The sequence below is a fragment of the Podarcis cretensis genome, assembly GCF_951804945.1.
Source record: "Podarcis cretensis genome assembly, chromosome: 6".
Taxonomy (NCBI): Eukaryota; Metazoa; Chordata; class Lepidosauria; order Squamata; family Lacertidae; genus Podarcis; species Podarcis cretensis.
The window spans coordinates 23931371-23943785 of record NC_137175.1 but is presented as its reverse complement, the minus strand read 5'-3'; the positions used below and the strand labels follow the sequence as shown (position 1 = coordinate 23943785).

Genomic DNA, 12415 nt, shown 5'->3' with positions numbered 1-12415 from the left:
CAAGGCAATTAGTCCTATTTGCAACATTGGCTACCATCTCAGCTAAGCCTACCCACATATTGTGGTCATGGCGGAATCCATATTTAGCAAATTTGGTCAGATTCAAGGACCCTTCCCCTTCCCAAGGGATCAGGATTAATAATAAAATCATGTTGATGTTTAGCATATGCATTCCTTCCCCAAAAAATTACCTTATTGTGATAGCAAATAAATATTAGCCCCAATATAATTCCCCCAGTGACAGAAATGGGGAACCACCAAGACCAAAACATATATCCCGAGGATCCCCAATGAGTAATATCCCTTATAATTGTTCCACAAGGGGGCAGTCAATCAATTGTATAAGAGAATCTTCCCGTCCACAGTCGCTGGTTCAGACGCTCCTCAAGCTTCAGGCGTGCGCAGGTCAGCCAGCTTCCAGGTTGTGGCTGCAGCAGGCCGGTCGTCTAATTGTTGCCCGTGACCTAGCCCGTTCCCGGTAGGGCTAGATACAGGGGTTTTTGGAGAGAGTCAGTTTTAAAGGATTAGAGGGGTCACCTTTGCACGTCCAACTGCCTTCAGACTTCTTCAAACGAGAGTGATGAATCCAGGGGGTCACCTCAGCTACCTTCACCGCTGTTGGAGTAGAGAGCAAGACGGTGTAAGGTCCACGCCACTTAGGTGCAAGTGGATCGCGTTTCCACTCTTTCACCCATACGCTATCGCCAGCCTGGAACTGATGAATCGGCTCGGCAATGCTGCATGGCATGTGCTTGAGGGCCCACCTGTTAAGATAAACAAAAACACGGGAGAGAGATTGCACTTGTCCCTGTGTCACATGGTCTCCTATTTGTTTAAGGTCAGCTGGAATATCCTGAACAAAGGAGGGTAGCCTCCCATACAGGAGCTCAAAAGGTGACAACTTAAGTCTTTTTGTGGGTGCACACCGAACACGAAACAGTGTTATGGGTAACACATCTACCCTTCTGAGACTTTAGACATATTAGTGGGCTTCTGGCATGCCCTGCGGATACCTTGCACAAGTGTCTGGCGGTAGGTGGTAAGTCTGGCCAGGTGAATTGCATTGTTTGGATCCCAATTAGGATCTTCCAAGGGAAAGTTGTCCTGAAGATGACGATCAATATTAAAAATATTTCCCACTCTGGCCTGCTCACGCAAATATATCTGTGCCTTTTCAATTATGTCTCTCCTTTCCTCAGTGGTGAAAAGAGTATTTAGGAGCTGGCGACAATCTGTCCAAGTAGGACTATGAGTATTTACTATTGAAGTCACCAAGTCCATCATAGCCTGAGGTTTTTCTGCGAAAGATGGGGTGTGTGTTTTCCAATTCATCAGATCCGTAGTCGTGAATGGAATATATTGCAGGGTCGAAGTTCGAGGTGGCCGTGGTCCGGGTTGCCCGTTAACCAGCACAGGCTCCTCAAGTGCATCAAATACTCTTCTAAGAGGGGCTACTACGTGACCTTTTTCTTCACTTTGCTCTAGGGGCCTCAAATCATAGGGGATAGTATTTGTCCCAAGGCATTCTTTTAGCAGCTTTATACGCCTGGCTGTATTGCTTGCTGACCGATCAAGGTCTCCCTGTAACTTCTGTAATATTTCTCTAGGACTTGGATGTACAGGGGTTTGGGGTAGGCAATCAGTTGTTCCACTAAAGGAGACTGTAGATGGAGGTCTATTAGGAGTCACAGGTGGAATAACCACTTCTGCTTGGGCTTTATTATAGGACTCCAATGCCTCCTGAAGATATTTATCATAATCTATCAAGGAATCAAGCTCTGTGACTCCACCCCCATTATTCATTCCAGTTTCTTGCCTTGGGGTTACAACTGGTGGAGTGTTTGGATTAGGCTCCCTTCGATGTGGAGCATAGGGTGGAGGTGGAAGCACCTCTTCCTCTGGTCCCTCAAAAATGGGTTTGAGTTTATTTGGCAAGATTCCTTTCCTAGCTTCGGCTTTTACAGCCAATAATTTGCATCGTTTGACTTTGCATTCCCTTATCCATGGAGGATTTTTATTTAATGTGCTCAGCCAAGAATCTATATATGAAAATTGTTCTGGGCACCCTCCAGTTTCTTTGGTGATATCAGACCAAAGTTTGCTTACTAAATTTATATCAAAGGTTCCCTGAGATGGCCATCCAATATTGTTTCGGCCATTCTAATTCACATAACGTTCTCAAGCGTTCTGGCGTCATTTTGACTCCATATGCCCCTGAGAAGGCTTTCTTAAAATTATTTAACATACATTCAAGAGGTGTATTTCCCCCCTTTGAACCCCCAACTCCCATTGTATGGCCCTGTGAAGTATCCACTCAGTCACACACACACGCGCTTTGTGAGGTTTCTCGCCTAGTGAAGTCGCCTTACTAGGAACCGGAGTACTACTCACTCCACACTCAGGTCAGCTACAGATTGTTCTGTACTTTCTCACACATACAATGCGCTGGATACTTCACCACACTCTACCTCCCAACCTTTCCCTACACCAGATCACCATCTGATGTACCCAGCCACCTAGCGTACTCAGTTCCCCTTTACTGAGACGCAGAAGTTTGATCAAGACTTCTCTTCCTCCCAATTAATTGGAGGGCCAAAACCCCTTTGTGCACTTACCCTTGGCTGGTTCCCCCCGGTCCGTCGCCGCCAGTGAGCAGGGTATCAGACAGACGAGTCTTCTGCGTTCCCCTGGAAAAATTTTCCAGTGCGCGCTGGGTAAGCAGTTTAGAGGTCCTCTCTCTTGTACCCTGCCCAGTAGGGCGAAGGGGCTGCGTTCCAGCAGACCACTTATCCGAGTCACAGAGGCACCATAAAATGTAGCACCCTGCTTGTGGTTAACACTTAGCTGGAATGAAATATTCAACGCAGCAATAGAGAAATTAAAATAGTAATTTATTTGTCAGACAAATAAATATGAGGCACAGTGGTATATGGTTACCAAGCTCTGGCCTGGCCTCTTGCCATTCTGGCCAGCACTTATATTTCCTTAATCCAGCCCCCTTGCTCCTCCTGTGGCTGCCTCTGTCCAATCAGCCTGGTTGAAATTCCTATTGGCTGTTTGCTAGAGCCAATCACAAAAGATACACCCATTTCCTCTTGCCCTTTTATGGAAATCAAAAAGCTATATATTCTTCTATCTATAAATGACAAATAAGTAGTAATATATCTTACATGTGTCTCAACAAGGAATCTTAATTACCAGCTCACCTCTTGCCCTCCTTGCCCTATTGCCTTCCAAAACAGATAATTAATCTTGATTTTTTATCTTCAAGGATTGAGTTCACATCAACATTGAGAGATCTCCTTCATTTGAAGGTTTCTAAACAAAAGGCCTGACAACCATATTTCAGGAGTGCTCGATGGCGTCTTCTGTCTGACAAGGGGGGTCTGGTGGCTGATGGCCCCTGTGATCTCTTCCAACTATATGAAATAAGAATCTAGCATTTCTTAAATCCTTTGCATAATTATATTTAAACTAATATATTTAATACATAAATAACCTTTTAAAAGGAAAAGAAATCTTAAAAGGATCTTAGTTTAAGAAAGAAACAACTTTAGAAAAGATTTCCCAAAATGTTCCCTTTCTGCCAGCTCTTCTTCTCTTGTTTCTCAGCCTCAAAAATAGAAAGAAAGAAAACCTATTTTCTCCAGCCAAGTCAGTTGTCTTTTTCACTGCTCTTGACCTTCTTAACCTTAGGAAGAAGATATGGCTCATTTTACTATTTATCCACTCTTAATTTGTAGGGTCAGTGTAACCTTGGCTGTCAGCCTGTAATTCCCTTTTTACGACTTTGAGAATTGTTTTCTGCTATAAATCAGGGGGGCCCCTTGTCTAGGAGTAAAAATATCTTGTCAAGGTTTTTAGGCAACTGGTCTTCTAAGACTGGTTTTTTAAGATACAGGCCCTGATTAAACATATAAGCTTTAATAAAAATGCAGGCTTATGATTAGATGCCTCAACAGCTCATATAGAATCAGAACTGGGAAGGATGGTAAATGCGAGCACTGTGTCGAAATTTCACAACATTCAGATTTCATATTGGGTTGTGGTACTGCTTTTTCTTCCTAGCGGTACGCAATGGTACGCAGTACCGCCACCTTTTTTGGGTGGTGGTGGACGAAGCAGGAGGGCTCTTGGACTCTGTCAGAGCATTCTGCCTCCTTCCCTAAGCTGGGCAAACACTTCCAGGGCTTGAGGGAAGGAGGCGTGAGCCTGTGTCCTAGCAGTCTGTAGGACCGTATAACCCTGTGGTTATCGTCTGTTCTGCAATGCCAATGATGGGTTCTCTCCTAATGCAAACAGCAGCTTCAGAGGAGGGATTTTTATCAAAACCACAGAAGGGGATTTGCAGTTTTAAAAAGAAACAAGCTTGCTCCTGTCAAACTGGCAAAAATGTATAGAACAAGTGGTAATAAGTGCTGGAAGTGTAAAGAGAAAGAAGGTACATTTTACCATATGTGGTGGAATTGCAAAATAATTAAAAGTTATTGGGAAATGATATATGACGAACTGAAGAAGATGTTTAAAATAACCTTTGTTAAAAAACCAGAAGCTTTTCTGTTCGGTGTAATAGCACAGGAACTACCAAAAGAGCGGAAGAAGTTGTTTTTGTATGCTACAACGGCGGCTCGGATTCTACTAGCCCAGAAATGGAAGGATGACAAGATACCAACGAAAGAAGATAGGCAAGTCAAGCTTATGGAATATGCAGAAATGGCAAAACTGATGGAAAGAACCAGAAACAATGATAATGATAATGAAGAATTTTAAAAAGACTGGGAATCTTTTATGTTGTATTTACAGAAATACTGTAAAGATATGGACTCACTAGCAGGGTTTGATTAAACACAAGTAAGAAAATAAGATCAAAGGTTAAGTAAGGATAACATGGAATGAAATTGACTATAAGATGTAATCATGAAGGAAAATTTGATATAAAACTGATAAGAAAATAAGAGTATTAAGGTATAAGATTATAAAAATAAGGTAATAATTAAGCAGAAGTAGTAAATATTTAAAGAACCAGAAGGGGAAGTGGAGGGAACTCATGGGGGTGGGGGTGGTTCTTTTTCTTTTATATGACAAGTGTTATATTGTGTTGTTTGATTGAATATAAAACTGTAAAAATCCAATAAAATCTTTTTAAAAACCCAAAAAATACCAACAAAGTTTGCTTGTTCAATGAGACTGCCAACAACCTGGCAGCATTAGGGAGGGAAAAAGAAGGTATTCAGGGGTATTATATTAGAGACCAGTGACTTTTGATGTCCCCTCTCCTTTCCATCCCAGCTCGTCATTATAACTTACAACTAAAAACTTGAGCTGGAGTTTGCCTATTTCCTCCTCCCTTCCTGTTCATTTTCCTTTTGTGCTTTGCCTCTTAAAATTGTAAGCATCAGGGCAGGGAGTTGGGTGGTGTATTTTTTTTTTTAAAAAAATCTGATCTGGGAGCCTTATCTGGCCGAGAAGTAGAATTTATAAAACACAAACAAACAGACAGACAGACAGACAGACAACAAATAAATGGATTCTAACTGCCATTGCGGAGGGGACGCAGGTGGCGCTGTGGGTTAAAGCCTCAGCGCCTAGGGCTTGCCGATCGAAAGGTCGGCGGTTCGAATCCCTGTGGCGGGGTGCGCTCCCGCTGCTCGGTCCCAGCGCCTGCCAACCTAGCAGTTCGAAAGCACCTCCGGGTGCAAGTAGATAAATAGGGACCGCTTACCAGCGGGAAGGTAAACGGCGTTTCCGTGTGCGGCTCTGGCTCTGGCTCTGGCCAGAGCAGCGATGTCACGCTGGCCACGTGACCCGGAAGTGTCTCCGGACAGCGCTGGCCCCTGGCCTCTTAAGTGAGATGGGCGCACAACCCCAGAGTCTGTCAAGACTGGCCTGTACGGGCAGGGGTACCTTTACCTTTACCTTTAACTGCCATTGCACGGTAGATGGAAAGGCCCAACTTCCAACTCACTGGCAGTCCCAGTGGCAGTCCCACATTGGCTGGGTTGTATAATTCTGATTCTGATCCCTGCTAATCTATACCTTTCATGCACATCGGCCATCATAATGACATAGTGCCAAGTTACACAAGTTATGGACCTTGCCTTTCTCCCTGTGCACAGTGGAACCCTGTGAATGGCTGTACACATAACACCACCTGCTGGTTTTGGATGACTGTACCTGAGTCCTTGGCTCAAACAATCCCATATGAGCTCCGTTTTCTTGCAAAATGTCACTGTTTATGAGGCTTCGACTTGTTTGAAATCTCACTACAACTCGAGCCATGCTCCACATCTTTTTCCTTGGCATGTCTCAAGGCTGCATTTGGATTGTTTTGCCACAGATCAGTTGATAAGGAACAATTTCTAATATGTACCGGTAATTGCCCTTGCGAGATGTAAAAGATTTCACTCTAAACTATAGTATTTAAAATACTGCAAAATACTGCAAAAGCAAACAGAGAAAAAGAATGGCATGTATGGGGCAGGGCAAATAGGGCACAATCTAATGCAGACCTACTCAGAAGTAAGCTCAGATTTCAAGGGGACTTATTCTCAGGTTAATTGTATAGGACGTCAGGCTTAAAGCCAAATAGATTTAAGCAAGTGTTTCTTGTGGGCTAAATTCAGTATAAACTGAAGTCTCCCATTGAAAACAATGAATTTGACTGGGCCATGCCTCAAATCGCTGAAAAAAATCAGGAAACAGCATCCCCCCTCTGCAAAAAAAGCAGCAGCAGTTTCAAAAAAGAATGAGCATAAATATGTTTGATGCAAGGCACAAATTGTTATATTTGAGATCCATCATCATCATTATTTTTTTTAAGCGTGAACTGAGTTTATTAACAATACATATCATAGCTGCTCTGAACAGATCCACCTTAGGAACATAGGGAGCTGCCTTATACGGAGTCAGACCTTTGATCTGTCTAGTTCAGATGGTCCATCTAGCTCAGATGTAGCTGAGATTTGTTCTAGCTCAGATCTAGCTGAGATGAGATGTAGAGCAGATGTAGATCAGATGTGGTCCATCTAGCTCAGGTGTGTTTACAGTGACCTCAAGGGGCTCTCCAGCATTTCAGACAAGGCTCTCTTCCAGCCCTACCTAGAGATGTTGGAGATTGACCTGAGGCCTTCTGTGTGCAATGCAGATGTTCTACCACTGAGCCACTGAGCCTTAATTTGCTGCTTACCTTGGAATCTAGCTGCTCCTCAAAGTTTAGCTTCTGTGTCTCCACATGGCTGCTGCTTGTGCCATCGAGTCCTATATAGCCACATACTTTGGAACTAAAGTCTGTTGGATCTTTGGCAGGAAAAAGAAAGGAAGTGAAGAGCAGATGTCACGATGACCTCTAGGAAGCAGCAACATACGCAGAGTACCTCACTAGCTACACCTGATATGCAAAGCCAACCCTGTCCACATGCTTGCTGATATTCTCAAAGAATTCTTTGTGGTCAGTTTTTATCTCTACCTAAAAAGAGGGTGTTGAAAAGAAATCATAGGAGCTCCTATGTTCCAGCATAGCAGGGCTTGTTCACACTGGAGTTTACTGTGTGCTTGTAGCTGTTTGTGTTCCCATTTAATTTGCACAGTGTTCAAGAAATTAACCTCAAACAGCACCAATCTCATTGCTTTCCCCCTTGTAAATTCGGGTTCGCCTGATATGGGAAAAATATGACAAATTGGGGGAAATGGGGTTCCAAACTGCCCACGTGGGGTCGCAGATGCCCCCCCCAGTGCTTTTAAGTGAGTACCTCAATTGTCACTTTCTGCTCCTCCTCATTCTATGCTTTCATTTCTCTTCTGTTTGTGCACTAGCCTATTTCCAGTACGCTTCTGGGCATAGGGATATATATATTCCTTTTGATCCCTCTGATTTGCACAAACCCAGAAAACTGCACAAGCACATTTACAATTTCTTGACTGGGTGCCTTTGCACACTTCTTGCCTGGGGATTTTAAAAAAAATTAACACCCCCCCCCGAAGATGCACGTACAGCTATTTGTGTGCATGCCTTGTTCACACTTAACTGACATAACCAAATCAAGAATTAGAAAGCATTATAATTCTATTATTCGAATGCAAAAGAGAAAGCCTGCAGGCAAGAACAGGGAAGATTGAAGTTTTTTCACATATAAAAAAAAGGTAAAGGTACCCCTGCCCGTACGGGCCAGTCTTGACAGACTCTGGGGTTGTGTGCCCATCTCACTTAAGAGGCCAGGGGCCAGCGCTGTCCGGAGACACTTCCGGGTCACGTGGCCAGCGTGACATCGCTGCTCTGGCCAGAGCCAGAGCCAGAGCCGCACACGGAAACGCCGTTTACCTTCCCGCTGGTAAGCGGTCCCTATTTATCTACTTGCACCCGGAGGTGCTTTCAAACTGCTAGGTTGGCAGGCACTGGGACCGAGCAGCGGGAGCGCACCCCGCCGCAGGGATTCGAACCGCCGACCTTTCGATCGGCAAGCCCTAGGCGCTGAGGCTTTTTTAACCCACAGCGCCACCTGCGTCCCATATACAAATTACAAATACCTGCAGGTGTGGACTGCTCTGGTCTAATTTGAAGGAAGGGAAAGTGGATTAATAGGTAAATAATGCTCAAATGCAGACCCAGATCTCCCCTTTCAAAGCAATGCCAGTTTTCATGTTATCACCTTCCTCTGCCCCTTGATGTGTCAGCAAATCCTGAGGCTGTAAAACTCTCCCTGTGGTCTGGACACATTTCCTGCAGTTGGCAGCCCAGCCTGAAGCCCAACTGCTCCATATTTTGTGGTGTTTTTACAGGCTGATAGTCGGGTGGTGGTGGGCTTCTCTGTAGCCACTGCAGTCAATAATCTGTCAAGTCTACTAGGAAGCAGAGGCCAAGGTAAACTTTGACCTAAGTAGACACATGTCCTGTTGATTCCCCTCGGTGTCCTATGGCAAAGACTGATCAAAAGGAGCAGGGACACCCTTAGGCTAAGAAAGGAGGTATCAACAGGGACGCTGCATGACTCCAGATGAAAATTTAGTTGCATGGCGTGAGAACATAGTGGTGGCTCAGTTGAGAATGGGTGGCATTCAGCATATAGTGCTTTTCAACATTCAAAGCGCCCCCATGTGCATTATCTAGCTGCAATCTTTGCAAGAGCCCTGTGACTTGAGTAAATATTATTACACACACACACCCTATTGCAGATGGAAGCAACTGGGGCTGAGCTTGCCGAAGACATGTAGTGAGTTCAGGGCAGAGGTGAGATCCAAACTGGGCACCTACTGATTCTAAAGTAGGCACTTATTCATTCATTTGGGGGGGGGGGGCTACATCAACAAAAAAGAGAACAACAATTTGCCCATGATGGTGACTTTTATGTATACAGTAGATGCAAACTTAGAAATAATTACTATCATTTCAATAGAAATACAGTGATATTTGGGGTTGGGCAGCCCAACTGCCCATCAAGGGACTCTGTCCCCCAAGTCCATTATCGCTCAGAGAAAGATTAATGGCAACAGCGGAGAAGACTTCATATGACATACAGTATGCCATACCTTTCATGTCTTCCTTCTTCAACTTCCAGCCTGGTCCAGTCAGGTAAACGCAAGGCGGAGGGCAGAAAAACCTGAGAAGAAAAGAAAAAGTATTTTGTCAGTAGCGAAAATGATTACGCTAAGGACACTTCTCTGACTAGAGTTGTGGGTCGTCCCGTCCCCCCGGAGAATTGTGATACAAACTACATCGCCATTATTTTATAAAAAGATACAACAAAGGCTTGTACAAGGCAACATGCAAAAAAAAAAAAAAGGCGAGTGTGGAAATGTGTTTTTTTTAAGCAACAAAATGGGGCAGGGGTGGGATAAGAACAAAACAAAAAAAAGCAAACAAAGAGGGCCATATGTTAATTCCTTTCCTAAGTACATCCACAAGGTTAGAAAATATGAAGGGGCTGTTTAAACAGGTAAACAGGTAAAATCGTTAGTAGGATTGGAATATCACTTGCAGTTTTAAGGGTGAATTCTGGACACAATGGAGATGTAAAAGATTTGGATCATCATAAAAGATGCAGGAGGAAATTATTAATAATAGGACCCACAAAGGGGAGGAGGGAAGTCCAGGAGTCTTGTTTTTATGATTTATGTTTGATATAGCTCTAAAACGTTAATTTGAAAGACGAAATCAATAAACTAAATAAAATAAAATATGAAGGGGCACCTATAAATAAAACTTTTCAGAAATCTTTTTTTCTTATTACTTTATATAAGATTTAATACCAAGATAGCATTACTATGTATATTGTACAAGGATTTGTGTACAATATACACACCGAATTCCTATTATAACCTTCTGGATAACTAAATGATCACCACTATTAAAGAGCGATGGCATGGGAAAGTGACTAAGCTGTCATGGTTCAATCTGGGACACACATGTTTCGATTCCTGATGAGCCATAACATTCACAGGATAACCTTGGACAGGTCATTAATTTGTATATGGAATTGTTTTTAATTGTTTCCAACATACGGAATTGTTCTCATTGTTCATATTTTTACCAAATTACTTTCCATAGTGCTGAACAGGCACAGGGGTCTCTTGTTATGATCTGGGCTCCAGACATGGAGCAGCCACATCTATCAGAGGCACAGCAAGCTCAACATGGCCCCCTACTGTGGAAGGTGGTGGTGATTATATGGAGGGGAAAGCTCTCGTTTCTTCACTTCTCCTTGAGCAGAGGGAAGACTTGTCCCTGTGACGTCTCAGCCTGGAATGTGGAAGTTTCACAGGCTGGGAACAGAGTTTACATTCACAGCGAGATCCTTAGACCAACACAAATAAATTGAGGTCCAAAGGTTTGGAAATGTGTTTTCCTGTGTTTTATTTGGGTTTCCGCTGTCTTTAAACTCACGTGAATGGCTAGGATTCATGCTGCATTGGTAGTGCGTAAAAATGTTGGTAATAAAACACACCAGAATGGGTGGTTTTATACTCTGATGCCATAATAGTATTTTTTGAGGATGTTCATTACAGAACGGGGTCCCATCTGACTCATTTAGACTTTAGCCTAACAAGTTTAGGGCCAGTTCTTTTGAAGGATAGCTGTGTTTCAGTTCATGTATTGTTACTGGAGGTGCAAATCAGGGAGTTTTGCATTAAAATTCAAAACTAATTAATAATAGCAATAATAGCAATAATTTATAATAATGATGGTTTATTTCTTGTACCCCACCTACTTGAATGGGTTACCCCAGCCACTCTGGGTGGTTTCCAACAAAATATAAAGGAACAAAACAAAACAAAACATCAAGCATTAAAAGGTTCCTGAAACAGGGCTGCCTTCAGATGTGTATGAAAGGTCATATAAAACAATAATTTATCCTCCATTGCTAGTGGAAACAATTCAGGTTTCAACAACACAGTGTAATCAGTGTTAAGCAAGAACGAGAATGGGGGAATCTACCGCAAAAGTTATATGTTGGCAACACGAGTGAATTCTGGCTCTATGCATTTCCTGGAAATGGTGATTCCACCAAAGAATCCTGTGAACTATAGTTTGTTATAGGTGATGGGAGCTGTAGCTCCATGAGGAGGTAAACTACCACTTTCAGGATTCTTTGGGCCGTGGTGACCAAACTTGTCCCTCCAGCTGTTTTTGGATTACAACTCCCATCATCCCTAGCTAACAGGACCAGTAGTCAGGGATGATGGGAATTATAGTCCCAAAACAGCTGGAGGGCCAAGTTTGGCCACCGCTGCCTTATATGTTATAGTGTGGATGTGACCTAAGAAAGGGAATTGAATACCTTACAAGCAGAGCTGGGTGTGCTTGAAAAACTACTGGAACACCATGAGACCCACAATTCATTTCACGTAGAGCACATACGTACACACATGCCACCTGTTTAGTCTCTCTACTGCGGAAAGCCCCATTAAAATTCTGATTTTAACAGGAAGTTCAAGCTGATTTCCTACCTCTTTTCACTGCCATACGATTTCTGAGCAACTTTTGCATGGACTATCAGCACAGTCTGGTCAGATGGGAGCTGAAGGTACCTGCGCACTCCATTTCGGAGAGGGTCAGCTCGCTCTGGATTGGATCTACATTGGAGGCAGCAGAGTAGAACCACAGGTATAAGTAAAGGGAGCTCAGGTGTATCATTGAAAAGCTAGAACACATGATCAGCAGCCTCATGTATCACATTGATTACTGGATTCCTCCTCTGGCCTGTGATATTCTGCTGTTCAGCAACATACCCGTCTCTCCATAGTGTGAAATAACAAGGTGGAATACCACAATAATTTCTTATAGTGTCTAACGGCCCAGGAGAAATTATTTCTTTGATTCAGCCCTTAAATTCCAGGCGTGGTTATATAAACCTCCTATTGCATGTTGAATAACATATCTTGGCAAAAATAGAAGAATAATAGCTGAATTGTACTCTATTAA

The 12415-nt window shown here is 43.2% G+C and overlaps 1 protein-coding gene across 2 annotated transcripts in view; it reads right to left on the bottom strand.

Moving 5' to 3' along the window:
* RBPJL (recombination signal binding protein for immunoglobulin kappa J region like) overlaps nt 1–12415 on the bottom strand; it is a 104112-nt gene that overhangs the window by 13195 nt on the left and 78502 nt on the right. The window contains exons 2-4 of one of the 2 annotated variants that reach the window (XM_079979520.1): nt 11941–12011; nt 9523–9593; nt 7187–7296 (exon numbers count right to left, since the gene is read on the bottom strand). In XM_079979520.1, coding sequence (XP_079835646.1) covers nt 7187–7296; nt 9523–9593; nt 11941–12011 — 252 coding nt within the window. Of the gene's footprint in view, nt 1–7186; nt 7297–9522; nt 9594–11940; nt 12067–12415 lie in introns of both variants that reach the window. The other variant, XM_079979519.1, reaches the window with a different exon arrangement.